The 17,010-nt window shown below is 39.7% G+C and overlaps 1 protein-coding gene across 6 annotated transcripts in view; it reads left to right on the top strand.

The window, feature by feature from the left end:
• The window catches only part of AFF2 (ALF transcription elongation factor 2), a 451,682-nt gene that overhangs the window by 419,071 nt on the left and 15,601 nt on the right, over positions 1–17,010 (top strand). For all 6 annotated transcript variants that reach the window (XM_068957761.1, XM_068957757.1, XM_068957758.1 and 3 more), the window contains exons 13-19: positions 876–1,110; positions 3,001–3,140; positions 3,675–3,738; positions 7,107–7,243; positions 10,319–10,390; positions 10,745–10,838; positions 14,217–14,266. In XM_068957761.1, the coding sequence (XP_068813862.1) occupies positions 876–1,110; positions 3,001–3,140; positions 3,675–3,738; positions 7,107–7,243; positions 10,319–10,390; positions 10,745–10,838; positions 14,217–14,266 (792 nt within the window). The remainder of the gene's footprint in view (positions 1–875; positions 1,111–3,000; positions 3,141–3,674; positions 3,739–7,106; positions 7,244–10,318; positions 10,391–10,744; positions 10,839–14,216; positions 14,267–17,010) is intronic.

Below are 17,010 nucleotides of genomic sequence, written 5' to 3'. Positions count from 1 at the left end.
TCATTGACTGAGCTAGGACGGTACCGAAAATAAAAATCTATGAGTAGATTAACATGTTAAACAGTCAGTGGGGTTTTTATTTTTTGATGGATTTGAGAGGCTATAGATCTAGCAGGGTTTTTTTTTTTGTTTTGTTTTTACTGTGTATCACAGCTGCCATTTCTAGCCAGCTAACCATTTCTGTACATAAAACAGACAATAGATTATCATATTACTTGAGCTTTCATGTCAAAACCACATTCATTTTCTGAATCAGGTTCAATTCATCAACCAATATTTGCCCAAGGGCTTTAGCCAGCTACAATGTATCATTTTAATATAGTGTTGAGCATTGGTTTTATTCTAGAGGTCAAATAATTATTACCTTGTTATTGTTATGGTTATTATTTTGTAGTTGTTATAAATTACTTTTTTTGTTCACATGCCATATGCTATTATGGATATTTGCAAAGGTTGCTTATGTGGGCCTTAATCCGCCTCTTAAAAAATGTTTAATGTTAAACACACAAATAGCCGTGCTTGATGTCAGAGGAGCTAACCCCATGCATAAAACTTTCCAGCACTTTGCTGCATCTGAACCTCTTTGCCCTCTCAAATGAAGACTGACTCAAATTAGCATTTAAAGTGAGTGCAATTCGTGCTAATGCACTGGAAGTCATGCTCCAAGGCAGGAGGTTTCTGCAGCCGTGGAAAAGGCAGGGATAGTTCTTTTATTTTCAGTGCCTGTCTCCTCTTGGCTTTGTTCCTAAAACATGGGGATTGCTGCACATATCTGAGGGGAGAGCTGGCCTCTCAGTATATCCTATCTAGAGCTTTGTACTATGGAGAATTAACCAAGGATCTTGCAATGCAACTAGTTCTTATCTGTGTCCCAGGAGCAGCAGTAGCTCAGTGAAGAAGGTGGCAAAGAAAAGAGAAGAGAAGCTGTTCCCTCCTCCCTTATCCCCCCTGTTGGATGAGCCAGTGCACAGGCGGCACAGCAGCGACAATAGCTCCTTCAGCCAAGAGACCAACATCACTAACACCTCTCAGACCAGCAGCTCATCCTCCTCTGTTTCTAAACACAGAAAGAATGAGAATAAATCCTCTTCTAACCCCAAAGGAATCTGTGTAAGTAACTGACCTCAGTGGCTGAAAGTGAGCAAAGATAACGTAAAATTAACTCAGCTTTGTTCTATTTGATTTTTTTTTTCCAATATCTATTTTTAAATCCTTGTGTAGCCCCACTCAAGAGCAGCAAGGAGTGGATCTTTGCAGAGCTGTGCATAAGCAACTCTTGCAAATTCCGTTTTCTGATGTATTAGGCATCACCTTGGCGTGTATCACTCCCTGGCACACCTGGTCCCCAAGCTTTTCCTTTGCAGCAACCTACCAGCTGCAGTTACTCTCCCAGCTCTGTAGCTCCAACACGCATACGTTTTGAAAATAAAACTGAAAGAGTTTTACTATCCAACCCCAAATTCTCAGCCAGAATTAAGCACTGTAGTTGTAGTGAACATTGCAGTCTAAACTGTACTGACAATAAAAATCTAACAAACAGATATCTATCCATAGCACACACAATACCACTATGTCTTCCCTCAGGACTGCAGGTTCCCAGCATCTCATAGTCTATTAGTCAGCTTTATTTGCACCTGACCTCCATGAATCATGTGTGTAAACTTTTAGATATCATGTAAATAGTAAATTTCTTCTCACCCCAAATCATTCTGTTAGGGCTATCGTCCCTCCAAATATTTTAAGATACAGAATTATTTATTTTTTGCATTTTCCCCAGATTCAGATGAGTTTTTACTAAAAAATGCATGAAAATAGCCAAAACCAGAAGCCGCATAGCAAATTGATTTCACAAAAAGGTAAAATTTCATACCAATTGGCCATCTTCTCTTAGAGAAAACTGAGAAACTTCAGTTTTTAGGCCCCTTTAGAAAGTAGTCCTGCTTCTAGAGTTTCAAATGTATTGCTTAGTACAGAGGTGTATCTTAGTATCACTGTCAAAATTAACAGACAAGAAGAAAATTCTGTCACAAAAAAGGGCATACGTCGCCCCATTTTTCACAGTTCGCCACTTCATGAGAGGTTGCTAGCCCTACACGGTAATGGTAAAACTCGCAAGTGGCACGGGAACGTAAGTGACAAATCACTTCACCTTATTCATTCACTCCTGTTGCTTTCTGATATCATTGTGTCACTTCAAGCTGCGAGAGTAATATACACGCCTTCAACTGAAATCCATGTCAAAATGAACTGCGTATGTCAGCAAATAAACAATGCTATGTAAACAGCAGGGCCGCTTCCCCTCACTCTCAGCATCTCCAGTCAGATTTATCTTTGGTTTATTTGTTATCCTGGTATCTGAAATATTTGTCTACTAAAATATGTTAGAAGTCTTTCCCTAGTTCCTTGGTTCACCTGTAATTTAGTTTCTCTGGTTGTGGACCTAGCTTGCAGGCTACAACTGCCTGATCTTCTGTTCAATTGCCTGCTTCTGTTATGCTTCTATTTTTAATCAATGCAAAGTCACAGCTCCTGAGTTCTTCTTTCCATACTTCTCCCTGTTCTTTATAGCAAGGGAGAGGAAACCATTGCTTGCTCAAATCTGAGTAGACTTTTCAGGCACCTTAAAGTCATTTGGTAGTATTATAGAAAAAAAGTTATAATCCACCTCAAATGAATTTGAGTCTCCATCCAACCCCTTCACTTTGATTTCCCCACCCTTACTTCAAAGAGCGTCTCTAGTCAGTAACACTGTGGTGTCCAGGCTGGCTTTTCACCGAAGAGTTAATGAGTTCAGGTGACAAATGAGCAGAGTAATCATAATGCTTAATTAAGCTAACAGGCTCATTATATAAGAGGATAGGAGGTGGTTTTGTGAGGTATCTAGGATGTAGCTGTGTATAGGAATGTTATTTTGTGTTGTTGCTTGTTTTGGGTGAGCACCTGTAACATTGGAGGGTGTTGGTTTGAACTGCAAAGAAGTAATAGCAGCCCTTTCTCCAGGAGGAAGAATCCCACAATACACCAACAGCCAACGCTCTTCTTGACACCAGCCATCTAGAAGCAGACATCTGGTCTGCAATGCCAGCACTTTCCAATGGCAACTCTGAGCCCCGAAGACCTAAAATAACATTTGATGATGTGTAAGTAGTTAGATATCTTTGTGCCAACTCTGTGTTGTATGGTTTGGGTCCTCACACAAGCAGAGCTCCCAACAGGAGAGTATCTTTGCTATAAAGCTAGTGCTGGGCACCTGTGGGGGTAGTGCTGCATGGTGGCACATACTTGACAAATGAACGGTTGACACTGATTAATGGAAGATGCTTTTGATAAGTTTTCAGATCATAAATGTTTGAATCACAGGTAGTTCTTTTTTTTTTTTTATTTTTGCTCTTCTAATGGAAGCTTCTTATACTTAATTGATTTGAATTATTTTTTATTTTCCTCTGTTAAGCACACATTAGTGGCCCTTTGGGGCAGCCACTTTCCACAGCTAGCTATTTTGCATTCTAGTTACCCATCCTATCTTTGCATTTATCAGCTTCAGATTAGTATCAGGATAAGATTTAAAGAGATATGTGGTGTATGTGTCTAATGTGTTCTTGGAAGCAGTCTGTACTTTTTGCAGACAATGTTTGTCCAAAACAGGCCTGAAATAACTAATTTTGTCTCTTTAGGCTTCACAATGCAGATTATTACATGCAAGAGGCTAAGAAGCTAAAGCATAAAGCTGATGCACTGGTATGTTTTCATGGCTTTTTCCCCTTTCTGTTATTGAGTTGTGTGTTACAAAAATATACCTTGTAAATCTCATCTGAAGCCTCAGGAACGAAGAGGAACCCTGCTAGTGACTAAAGTGTGCTTCAGGTCGTGCTCTATAAGCTGTGTGCCTACTGTAAGCCAAAGCCTGAGTGCTGCTGTTCGGCTTTTATGCTTCATTCCCCAACAAGTAATGCTTTAAAAAAAAGAAGCTCCTTACAATAACAGAGATCTCTTCTGGGGGCAGCAACAGGCATGCTGTGTGTGAAGGATGCAAGATCAATTCATGAAAGATGATGATATGTTTTTGAAACTTGCCTGCATGCTCATTTTGAGCCCAAAACAGAAGTGTTGAAATGTTTCATAATGGCAAGCTAAGAAAGGCAAATCACCCTCCACCCCATTATCATGTGAAAAAACTGTTTGATGTTTTAATTCCGATTGTTTAAATCTTGCAACAATTGTTTGGTTTTTTAACAGTGCATTCATTTTTATTGTAAGTTATTGGGTTGGTAAATAAAGACTTGACATGCTTCTTTCCAAAAAATCTAACAATGAGATAGTTTGATGCTGGGAAAATTTGTTTTCAGTTTTCTCCCCAGATGAAATTCTGGTAAAATTGACCTAATTTCATGAAGTATTTTGAAAGAACTGCATAATCTGACAGATTACAGTTCTGTCATAGTCTGTGTAGTCCAGTCTGTTGCCAGCCCTGAAGTGCCTTTAATAGCCATTTGCTTTCTAATGTAGACTGTCTTCCTGTGTGCTACATAAGAGTGCAGAACAACAGCTTGTTTAAAGCCTAGTATTACTTGACTCTTTCTTCCTTTAAGATATCTGGAATGCACTTCAGCCATTCACTTTGCCCCTCCTAATTGCAGCGAAAATGGAACTGAGTGATCATTTGTGCCTCTCGTCTTATTGTTTTTTGCATGGGAATTGGAACATTCAACATCAGAGCTTTGCATCTGGAAATGTTTATCCAAAAAAAAAAAAAAAGCAAGCACATCCAGGATTTAATTCCTGCTGCCCCTCTGAGGTGGAAGAGAGGGGGGGAGTTGATGTGTCAGGTTCCCAGCTTCAGCTCTCCTGGTTCCCCTTGTGATTTGGGGTGCAAAGTTATTGAGTGTGTTTTCTGCAGAATGTGGGTGCTGGTTTTCTGGCAGCCTCCCATAAGGTAGCATCGTCCCTGCCAATGTGCCTGTTCCGGGCTGCCCCACTGGCTCCTGCCGTCGGCTCAGCAGAGCATGTGCGGGGGAGCTCTGACGTGGGTGCAGATGAGGCTCCCCGGAGCTGGCTGACAACACCTCCTGCAGCTGATTGACCTTTACAGAAAGCACACATGCTTTGGCACAGGGCTGTCTGCGCCACACTAGCAAATATTTGCAGGCTGAAGATCCTGATGATCTTGACGTGCTGTGTCAATCCACTGCTCTGCACAGCCTGGTTCACTCAAAGTGTTGACCTGTCTTTGTCCTCTTACCTTGACTACGCCTGCCGAGTCAGGGGTGTTTCTCGAGCAGAATTAAGAGGAAGAGGCAGGGCGCATCACGTTGTCGCCTGCAGGCAGGCCTATCTTGTCACATGCAGTTTGGTACCCGAGTGCTCTTCTTGGCATGCAAGGCCATCCGCTGCAATACAACTTGTTGGCAGACACAAATGCCCATGAACGCAGTATCTGCTTTTTCTTTCTGCTGTCTAGGCCTCAACTCTTTTTCCACCCAACACCGCTGCATGCAAACTATCTCCATGTAACACATCTGCGGTGCAATCCCAAAGCATTAGTTGTTCTACACAAACTGTTGGTTCTGGTTACTTGGTGCTGGCATGAGAAAGCACAGGGGGAAGTGCAAGATGCCTTACAGTGGCTGGAAGGATAATGTGAGTGACCTCAGGACGTGTCAGCAAACAGTAACAGGACAGATGGCAGTGCCATGCCTGGGCTTGTGCAGAAAGGGGATTTGTGGTGAAGAGCCCACTTGGCATCATGTGTGAGTGACCCTGTGCAAACCTGTCACCACCTGGAGCAGGACGAAGGAATCAATTGATGTGCACTTGCTATCCCAGTGGGAACTGCTTGTGCCACGTGGAAGAGATCTTGGAGGCCTCTTTCTGTGGCCTTTTTTCTGCTTGTCTGCACAGTGCTGAGCTGGAGTAGTCCCACCCCACCTTGCTGGGGTCAGTGTGGTGCTGAGGCCGGGATTAGATCCCACCGCTGGAGCACCACCTACCCAAAAGGTGTATCCTTGCTAAATCCGTTCACAGCCATCTTTCCTCCCCCCCCCCCCCTTCCTAGGAAGACTTGAACCAAAGAAATTTGTAGAATAGGCTAAGGAATAGCCAGCAGAATACAGTGAAAACATACAGAATGTCTCCCCTCTCTTTGATCATTCAAGTAATAACGATCAATCAAACAAAACCTTTGCTTGTCTGTAATGGAGTGCAAGAGCAGAATTTGAAATTAAAAAGCCTCCTATGAATGCAGAGGGAGCCAGCTATAAGGAGAGTGTAGGAGCAGCCACAAAGTCACATATATTGTTACCTTGCACCAATATTAAATGTTATGCTAAATACATTGCTAGAATAGGTTTCCATTTCTTGAATGGAAAACACGCAGATGCATCAAAAATATTTTGATACAAAAAAATTTTTGAATGATTTAAAGCATATTGGTTCTCTTATATCAAATGCCACATTAGTAGAATCTGTACATCCAGCTATCAAAAATTGAAAATGTTAAATACTATTATAAAATACTTACTATAAAAATGTCATATATAATATTCATTACACATAAAAAAAGAAATCAGTATGTCTAAGTCAGTTTAATCACAACCATTATCAGGACTAAAACCTTTTGCAATAAAATCCTACTAAAATAAAATATTTATCAGTGCTATATTTTCTCCCTCCTTTTCCCCCCACTGTTTCAGTCATCATATAAGTGATGAGATTTTTTTTTTTTGTCAGCAGTCACCACAGAATGTGACATATGACAAGAGGCAGGGATTTGTTACTTAACCCTTGCATAGTGCTATTCAGACCTAGTTCATACATCGAGGAGCAATAGGGATCTCATGTTTAAACATGCTGAGTATCCTTCACTGCCTGTGTTAAGCCACAGATGTCAGTGGATGTACATTGATTTACTTCTGTGGAGCATCTGGCCTTACATTATCTGAAAAGATTTGGTAAAAACATAGACCTTGATTTAATTCCTGTATGCATTCACCCTTAACCACCAGCTTTGCTTTACTTTCATCCTAATGCCAGCGCTGCTTTGTATTATGATCTGTCTATGTGGAAATTAAAGCTGAAGCATTTTCTTGACGGTGCCATTCCTATTTCAGCTGGAGAAGTTCGGCAAAGCAGTGAATTATGCTGATGCTGCCCTCTCCTTCATCGAGTGTGGCAACGCTATGGAGCGAGATCCATTAGAAGCTAAATCTCCATACACCATGTACTCAGAGACTGTGGAACTCATCAGGTTAATGTCCTTTCTGTGATCATTTTCATAATCTCATTTCAGTCATAATTAGAACCTGCTATGTTTTAAAAAATATCATTTCAACATATTAATGATTTGTCCAAGGCATCTTCATCTCAGAAGTCATCATAATTAGTTCTTGCCATTTTATTAATGTCATGGAAAATTTATAATTGATGGACACTGCTTTTATAAATTATCCCCTTTAGAGGTTATAATGTGAGTGATATAATTTGCAATATTCATAAAATTAAAATTGAAATGTAGTGGGTGGAAGTAAAGTATAGTAATTTGACTGTTTGGCAATGACACTTGTCTTTTTAAAAGGCGTAGTTTTATAATTCAAAACATTAAAGTGAGTCTATCAGGATTCCTATTACAAACCCTGTATTTAGAGGTTTATAACTTGGCTGTAAACTGTTTGAAACTGAAATTTGGCATGTAAGATCATAGCCAGAGAGGAAGCTTTTTTGCATGTATTACATTTTAAAAGTATACTTTTTAGCGCTAAGGGAATGCGAACCAGCTGAAGTCCATTGAATTAGTTTTAACGCAACTTTGCAGACTCTTAGACCAGATTATAGATAAGAGAACCTTTGCTTAGTAATAAAATGCCTGAGTTAGTGTTTGAAAATCTGCTTCTGTTATGTATAGCTGCTTGAAAGTGTGGGCTCCATAGAAAGAATGGTCTCCTGAGTAGCTAATGAGCTTGTTTGCTTTACTTGCACAAATTGTCAAAGCGAAATCAAGCAAGATTAAATTTACCTGTGAATAAAACAACAGGATTTTTCCTCTTCACCATGATGTTCCTTTTGCTTTCCCCAGTGTACTCGGGGAATATCACCATTAATGTCAGTGTAATTACTGGCAGTTTACACAAGATAAACGAAAAGGAGAAGAATCAGACCCAAAGTGTTTGGTTTTTTTTAATAGGACAGAGGTGTGTTTGTTTTTTTAATGTGTAGGATTTTAACATGCCAGATTAGCATTAAGAGTCTGCCAAAAATAATGCATGTTTTACATTTTGAATAAGTAGGTATTTGCATAATAAAATGTATCAGATCTTAAGAAGCTCTTACTCTCACATAAATAATATGCCTGTTAAATATTTTAAAACATGTGTTTATATTCTACACTTGTTAAAGAGAAGGAGAAAGACTAAAGAGATTACTCAATGAAAATGATGTTCACTCAACATTTAGGATCTAAGTTAAACCCTCAAGAGTGGGATTACAAACAAGAGCCCTGTATCTCTGCTCCGCTGTGCTGAAATTCCTGCAGTATCATAGTGGATAATTCAGTGCTTTCTGTGTGCTGCAATACAAGTACAGTCATACGACAGGGTAAATTGTAGAAACTTTCTTCTTTAAAGAAGTGAGTGTTTCTTCATAAGGAACTCCCATTTATTTGCATATTTAGTTTAGAAAACCAGAAAGCAAAGTGGAATAATTTTGTCCCTCAGTCCAGCAGCCTGTCTGTTCAGAAGTTTTGACTGTGGAGGAGTCTGGATGACTTCAGTAGGGTAAATGTCCAATTTCTACATAGCTGAAGTCAGGTGAGATCAGTTCCACTGCTTACCGTCTAAGGGCTTAAAGCAGAGCTTCATTTACAAAATCTTGTATTCAGCATCTCATGGGTAGCGAGAGACTGATTTGCCTAAATAATTTCTGTCAGTGGCCAGACACACAAAAAAGGTGACTGTCCAGGCAAGCAGTCGGCTGTATAGATTCCATAAACTCCATGGACAAACATACAATTCCTGCAGGCTGTGAGGGCTGCTGAATGTGCAAATTAAGCATGCAGTTGTGCACACACCCTTTCTTATTGCAGCTGCTAATGTTAACATGGGTTATTATTGTTGGATACGAAGCAGAAGAAATTTTTCTCACTTTCACTCCTACCTCTTTTGGAGGCCCCATTTCCCCTCTTCCTTTAGCTATGGCTTCCCTGAGTATCTGTCTCATACACCTATTTGTGAAAGCAAGTGGAGCATCGAAGAGATTGGCAGTATCGGGGATCTGACTGCCAAAGGTGTTGAGGTTAACTGTTAAGACTAGAATTCCCTAGCCTGATACTGAAAATTCCAAAGAGACATGCAGCTTTGTGTTTAGTGGGATTCATTCCGTATGGCTGGTACAACCATAACGAAGAGCAGGTGAGGTGAGAAATGGAGGAAGTGCATCAGGTCGTGTACTACCAACGCAAGCCACGGACTGGTGATTGGGGTGGTGGGATGAAGGCAGTGCAAGAGCAGCACAGCCTGCCTGCACTGCATTATCTGCATGTAAATGAGAACTCATCAAGGCTGCCTGGATACCTTAAAACTTTCTTATGCAACGATGAACTCTATTACTTATTCTAACACGAGTACCTGTGAAATTGCATTACGGCTCAGAACAATGATTTTATGCGATGAATTGATTTTCAAGAGAGTTAATGCATGGATTGGAGTGTGCTCCGTTAAAGGAAAAAAAGAGGGTGGAAGTAGGAATACTCAGTCTTTGATCACCCAAATGCTGGACAGCAGCAATTAAATAAGAGAGGGGAGACAAAGTATACAAGCCTCAGAAACTAATGGACCTAAGAACTTAAAAAGCTGTGAACATGACCCTTCCTGTATTTAAAACCACTTTCTATAAAAAACACTTTAAAAGGTTTGGAGAAGCATTTACGAGAAGGATTTTGAAGATATTATTCAAGCCCAAAGTATTATGTGTAAAATCTTGTTATATATTACTCTACTCTTCAGTAGTACAGGGCTGAGATCTTACGATTCTCTCAACACTCATCACAAAGGTTGCTAGACTCAGATGACTGAATGTAACATCATTAACACTTTCAAAAATAGTGCACCTCATTGGCCCAGAACATGGGTTGATGATTTACTTTAATCCTCTGGATTTTAAGTGATGCTTTCTGTTGAATGTGACATTGATCTTATCGTTACAGAGCAATGTGATCATTAACTGTTGTGCTCGAGAGGTATATCTATGAGTGGTTGTTATTTCTCAGAGTGTCAATTCTCATGGAACCACCTTAACTCCCACTGTCTTCTCTCCTTACCTTTCTGACAAGGTATGCAATGAGACTCAAGAATTTCACAGGCTCTTCTGCCACAGAAGGGGACAAGAAACTAGCAGTTTTATGGTAAGTCCCATTGTGAGAAAGAGAAGCAGCTAAAATCTTAAGGAGGACTTTAAAATTACTGAATTACTTAAGCAGCTTACAGAAGATCATTATTCTTGTTTTCCATTAAACTATTAAAGGATAACTAATGGATTTCTTCAGCAGCTGACTAAACATTTATTCTTCTAATTTATACTCTTATCAAGATGGGTTTTTAATGCTTCTGACCATTTTTTCATTTTTCTCCATTTGCTTATGTTTCACAATCTAACCTTAGAAAAGAAACTGAAAAATATAGGTCAGCTTTTTTTTTTTTCCAGTTTATAGGTTTCATTAAGCAATGGAATTAACATAATCCTTTCCTAATTACCACAGCTACCGATGCTTATCACTTCTCTACTTGAGAATGTTTAAGCTAAAGAAGGACCATGCTATGAAGTACTCCAGATCTCTGATGGAATATTTTAAGGTAATCCTTATTCTGTGTAATTTATTGATGCAAAATGCAATTCGTGCCAGCGCTGAGGGCTCTTGCAAGTATAACTGCATGACTTAAAGTCCCATATTTAACCTCAGCCCTGGGAAATGCAGGCAGGATGGCTGTAAGAGGGTGGGGACAGGAGTGAGTTGGGGGATTTTTGGATTAGCCACTTGATTCAGAAGACCATACTCCGCAATTCTACTAAAATAACAGTATTCTCCATGCCGTGTAATGTTTATGCAAGAGAGATTTCTTGAACTCTTCTTAGTTGAGTTCAGCTATCTCCAGCATAAGTCTGGTGCCTTGCAACCAGGGCTCAAAAGGAGCAGCCTTTAGCGTTCTCCTTTATTTCTGTGGAACTTCGAATTGCCTCGTCTACACCTTGAAAGTTTTCATTTACCTTGAAACGAGTGGAGATCAGCTGAGTGTCAGGCCAAGGTGATGTTTTACTTTACCTTATCAAATGCTGTTTATCTAATTCAAGAACATGATGTGCTGTGCCTAAACTGAGAGAAACAGAATCTTTCTTCGGCTTTCAATGGTTTTGATGTTTATATTATACTAATTAATGCTGTATTTGAATGATACATCAATTCTTGTAGTTGATTACTACATATTATTCTATAATTATGTAATTATACTGGTTTGTCAGCCCATCAGAGGCTGTTGTTTTGTTTTCAGCCTCTGTGAGTTCGGTCCAGGCTTTGAAATATTAGTACTAGAAACCTGTAAAGCTTTTAAAGCTGTGCCCTTTTTTTTCTTATTTTTTTCCATCCATGTAAAATGGTAATAAAGTGATTGTTCTGCTGTAAAACTCTGGTACCATCTTGTCAGCAACCCACATCAGCCTTGACTTCACTTCTCTGTGTGTATACGTAACTGTGCGTGCATCTGAGAAACTTCAGTAACGTTACTGCTGGTCTTCTGCTTAAATTGAAGCTCTTCTGAAGTCATCAGGAGTATCTGTTGACTCAGTGGGTTTTCAGTCAGGGCTTTGCACAAGGATAAATAAAACTTGAGTTACAGACACATTTATAGCCTCAGCATTTCGTAAAATGTGTTCTGTTTGCTTCAGATTTAATCCAGGGTGAATTTGTCTTTTTCAAAAATGACAGTTAGGCAAATCATCTGATATACTTCACCTGCAGAAAGCAGGTGATTTCTTAAAAATGCCTTTCTTAAGAGACAAACAAAGAAGTTGGCGTGTGATTCTCTCTTCCATTAAAGCCACTTTACTCTCTCAAGCAGTGCAAAGGAAGAACATATCAGATATAACGAAGAACATATTACTGTTCCCAGTAGAAGACCGTTTTACTGTGTTTGCAAAGAAAACATGTCTTAATGTTAATGAAAATAAGAGCAAATTTTTAAAAATGTAGTAACATAGACAAATTAGAAATGCTATTTTTAGGTTTTCCAGTTAAAGCTAAATATTTCAGCTGATAAATGTTGTTGTGTATATGCTATGGGCCACTTTAAGTAATGTGCTAGAAATATGTGTATATGGATTATATGTTGATAATGAGTGTATATGGATGATATGTTCAAGATCTCTGTAATAAAGGCATGGGGTGGAGAGAGAAAAGAATGGGAGCTATTAACTGCATATTAGTTTTCTATTGCTGCATGATATTCTCTGGGTTCACTAGCAAGGATCTGTATACAAATGAAATGGATTAACTATTTTAATAGAGCTGTTATTCAAAGTTTTGCACAATTTTAACTGTGAAAGGCAGCCTGCTGTTTACAGCAGAGCTGGAGAGGAATGTTTTGGTATAGTTGTTTTTCCTGTTTTTCCTCACAAATGCCACTTAGTCCAAATTGAAACCATTCCTGGGACAGGGCTGGTTTTGATTAATTTCCAAGTTTCAAATTGATATTTTTGACATTTCACAATAAAAGCTAACCTTTTAATCATAAAAATAGCTTTGAAATTTAGAGACAACTTGGAATAAAACATAACCAAAAAGATAAATGTTTAAATTTCTTAAAATTGGCAAAACCGACATATATTGATTCACTTCACCTATAACTTTGAGGAAAATTTTTATTTTTTCAAAAATACGTTGTCAATTTGACTATGACCCACCCCCAAAAAATCAAATATTCTCATGGTCAGATATCTACCTCTAGTCTTCAGATAATGTCCCCAGATACTCGCTGGAACACACTCCAGACAGTGGGAGCTAATGTCAAAGCAAAGATTTTTCATCCCTAAAGACCTTCTAGACCTTTAAGATCTCCCTACTTCTTACATACCAGTACGTGCCAAAAACATACACTATACGTGCTATCTACTCCAAAACTTTCCAGTTTATGCTCACTGTAATGAAATAGAGTGACATACCATATAGAAACATAGAGGCAAGACCACTGTTTGGGTTTGGGCAGCGTTTTCTGCTTTGATCAATACCATTTGGCAATTTTGGCTATGTGTTAAACATCAAGGGTAGGGTTTTATGCCCTGAGTTGGCTGCATGACCTTGGGCCGTGCACTTAACTCCTCCAGTGAATTTCTGTGCCCTATATGCAAAACATCGATGACAATAGTCAAATGAATCCTGCAATAGTAGTTTGCAGAGAACTTATAAAATTAAATTAAATTTTCACTGTGTGTGCTGACATCTGCATGAGAGCTCAGACTGATTGTTTTTGAAAAGCACCCGTAGATATCTTCAGTCCTGATACTACCACCTATTATGGGAACTGTCAGCGAATAAGATACCATCCAGTCTGAGCAAGACTGAAAAAATCTGGGCCTTATCGTTGGTGGGCAATCTTTTTGTACGGGCTTATACAAGGTGATACACAGGCCTGAATGGTACAATGAGTAAGCAGGTAAGGAGAGTGTTCGTGCAAATAAAATACATGAAAACAAGGACATTCGGGCAAATCCTTACAAGAAGTTTTATTTCTCCTGCTATCAGAATTGCAAGTCACCTTCTTGGGCAGCTTGGGGGAAATGCACCCTTTCTTTAAGGCATCAACCCATTTTTTTGTTTGTTTCTAATTAAAAATGTGCAGTTCCCCCTGAAGTTGGAAAGTCATCTGCACTCTGAAGAGCTTACTTTGTAGCATAAAATTTAAAGAAGGGTCATTAAAGCACTTCTTTGTGAACTGTACCTGATTTTACTGGGGCTTTGCTATATTCTCCCTTTCATCAAGTGATTTTCATGCAACTGGTTGGAACCTACCAACCACCCACCAGTCATTTTATTAGGAGACTGTAATGCTAGGCTGTTCTGCTATACACCCTGTAGCTCTTGCAGCTGAAACAGGGAGTGTTGAGCCTTGCATAGTCAGTATTCATGTACTTTATACCCTCCTTGCATCTCCTTTATTTACCCTTTGGTTTTGTACTTGCAGAACTCTTCAAAAGCCTCACAGGCACCCTCACCTTGGGGCGGCAATGGAAAGTGAGTATTTTCTACTAAATACTTCTGTCTGGGAACAAGCGGTTCCAGGGGGTGGGGGAAAATGTTTTGGTGCTTTTAAAGGCAAAGGCCTGGCCATGACAGAGTGGTATGGGAGCTACAGGTATGTTTCAGTTATGTAGCAGGTAGAAAAATGTTCTTCTGGGCTAGAGAACTGACTTTAGGGGTTCATGGTCAATACAGCTGCCTTGGGCTTGTGAGGATGAGGGGTTCCCACCAGGCTAAATTAGGTACCTGTGTGAGCCGCTTGGTGTGGGGATGGGAAAGAAGAGTTGAAACACACCTTTATCTTTATGCAGAGCACCCACAAGCTCTGGTGGGTCTACACTGAATTCTTTGACAGTTTGCATCTCAGGCCAAATGAAGGCCGTAAAAACATCTGTTAATTAGCTAGCCAGTACTATGTCATTTCAGGAAGCCAAAGTAAAGTTAACCTTCATTGCAATGATTTTTCAATGATTTGTTCAGTAATGAAAGACCAATGAATATTTCATTGATATATGAGAAGTGCAGTTTAATAAAACTGAAGACATAATAGTGGTGAAAATGTGAAGGTACTTAGTCAGAGGCTTTATATTAATGTTAAAGCACCCTCACCCTAAATATGAAATCGAAGGAATGTAATTATGAGCTACTCTCAATAGAGGTGAGTTGCTGCTGCAACCTTTTATCTGGCCACATCTATTGCCATCTAACACATCTTTCTTGCTCCTTTCTTCTGGTCACACATACAGATAAAATAAAACAGAAGGACTTTACCCTTCTTTCCTTCTTTATTTGAGCAGGCAGAATTCTAAGTGAAAATTACCATTACTAAATGGTCTGTTTCTAGAGATCTATAAAAAGAGATGACTGTATGACTTCTGAGGAACCAAATAGGGAAATAGGTTAATAGAACTGTAGAAGTGGTAGATGTTTAGCACAAAATTTAAGTTTTCAAACAGCATTTGTTCTGAAGAAGTGCAAAACCAGAAATTCTAGCATTTTGTTTGAGGAAAATTCTTCCCAAATACTGTTCAAAATATTTTGTTTTAATGTGCTTTTTTAATGCAGTTGAGTAGAGATTATAACACAAACTAAAGCTGAAATAAAAAACCCTTCTAAACAAAAAAAAAAAGACAAGATGTTTTAACATTGGAAAAATAAATCCTAAATTAAATGACCCAATATCGTGCCAGATTTTTGGTGAAACCTTGTATTGCAATAGCATATTGTATCTCTCCAGTAAAGTCTACATGTGTTTCCCATGCCAGAGTAGACCACTGGTCCATTACAACTCTTTCCTTTTTCCATAAGGAGTGGCTTATACTAACATTGTCATGGAAAGTTAGTTATCTTTTTATTCCCATCCTGTAATGCAGCCCCACAGCGTGTGTGTTCTGCAGGTGACGACATCTTCCCTATGTTATTCAAAAGAACCGATTAGGTGCCCAGGGTTTACAGTCAGTGAATCTGACTGGAGGAGAAAATTCTTGTCCAGCTACAAAGTAGGCAGCTGAAACCCAGCATTTGGGTCAGCATCACTTCTACATGACCCTTGCAGTGTCTTCCTGCTAGCTTGAGAGATAAGGAAGCAAAGGTCCAACAGCTTGGAAGTGCACGTCTCCCTCTTTGCTTCAGAGGAGGAAGCACTTAGCATGTAAGAATAACTAAGTATGACAAGGCCTTGTTATAACAGCATTATCATGACACACCTGTGAACCCGCAGACAGAGACCACAGTCCATACCCAGGCCTTCTGTTGCCTCTATCAGGAGTCTCAGAAGAAAAGCTATCCAGCTGGCTCAGAGAGTTGACATATAGTTCAGGCGTGTCCTGGTGGCCTCAAGGACTGCTGTGAGCCCAGTGCTGCAGTGGGGAGCACATGTGCTGCAGTCACCAGGGCTACTGGGTCTAGAGTTTCCTCATATTTCCACCGTAAATTCATACCAGATGGTAAGAGAAGTCATACCACAAAGAGGAGCCCAAACACCACAAGGGTATGGCCCTGCTGGAGACTGATCAGCAGTCTGGTTCAAGATGGGGCAACAGCAGGATATTCTCAAATCTTTTTTGAACAAAGCAAAACTTATCCATTGCTATAAAGTGTCATCTGGCTGAAGATCTCAAATCATCAAAATTCTCAGCTTGGCTTACTGGAATTTCTGGCCACTTTTGTTTGAAAGGATTGTGAACCTCTGAAGTTGGCCCAAGTTCCAGGCTGGCAATGAAACAAATTTTCCTTGGTTTCATTACAGAAATGTTTCCCACCTCTAGCGACAGAAAGCACAAAATAGAGAGATTTAATAGACTCACCACAGTAATAATGGCTGTGCACAACAGGGTAAATCCAATGAACAATGTGCTTTATTTGGCAGAAGTGCGTCAGCTTGTTGTAAGTGGCTCTAACAAAATACTCCTGGTCCCCCCAGATACTTTATGATTTTTAACCGTTCCCAGACCTAATCAAGGATAGCTCAGCTTTTCTGTGGGGGTCTCTAGCTCTGGAAAAAGGATGCATCTCATCTTGGGGAGCCTGTTGTTGAACACAGAGGTTAGTAGGAAAACAGTTGGAAAATCTGCAGCGAAAGCTGATGTCAGAAATGCCCTTTAGCCCAGGGATATGCCATGGGTGGCAGACTTTTTTTGTCATATAGCACCTACGTGGTGTCATATCACAGCTCTATGCCCATGCTTCATGTCTGTGACCATCACTGGTGGCTTATAAAGCCTAGAGGAGCCTTTCCA

Source organism: Struthio camelus, chromosome 11 (assembly GCF_040807025.1).
Source record: "Struthio camelus isolate bStrCam1 chromosome 11, bStrCam1.hap1, whole genome shotgun sequence".
Lineage (NCBI taxonomy): Eukaryota > Metazoa > Chordata > Aves > Struthioniformes > Struthionidae > Struthio > Struthio camelus.
The sequence above is the reverse complement of the archived record's forward strand: the minus strand, read 5'-3'. Positions and strand labels throughout refer to the sequence as shown.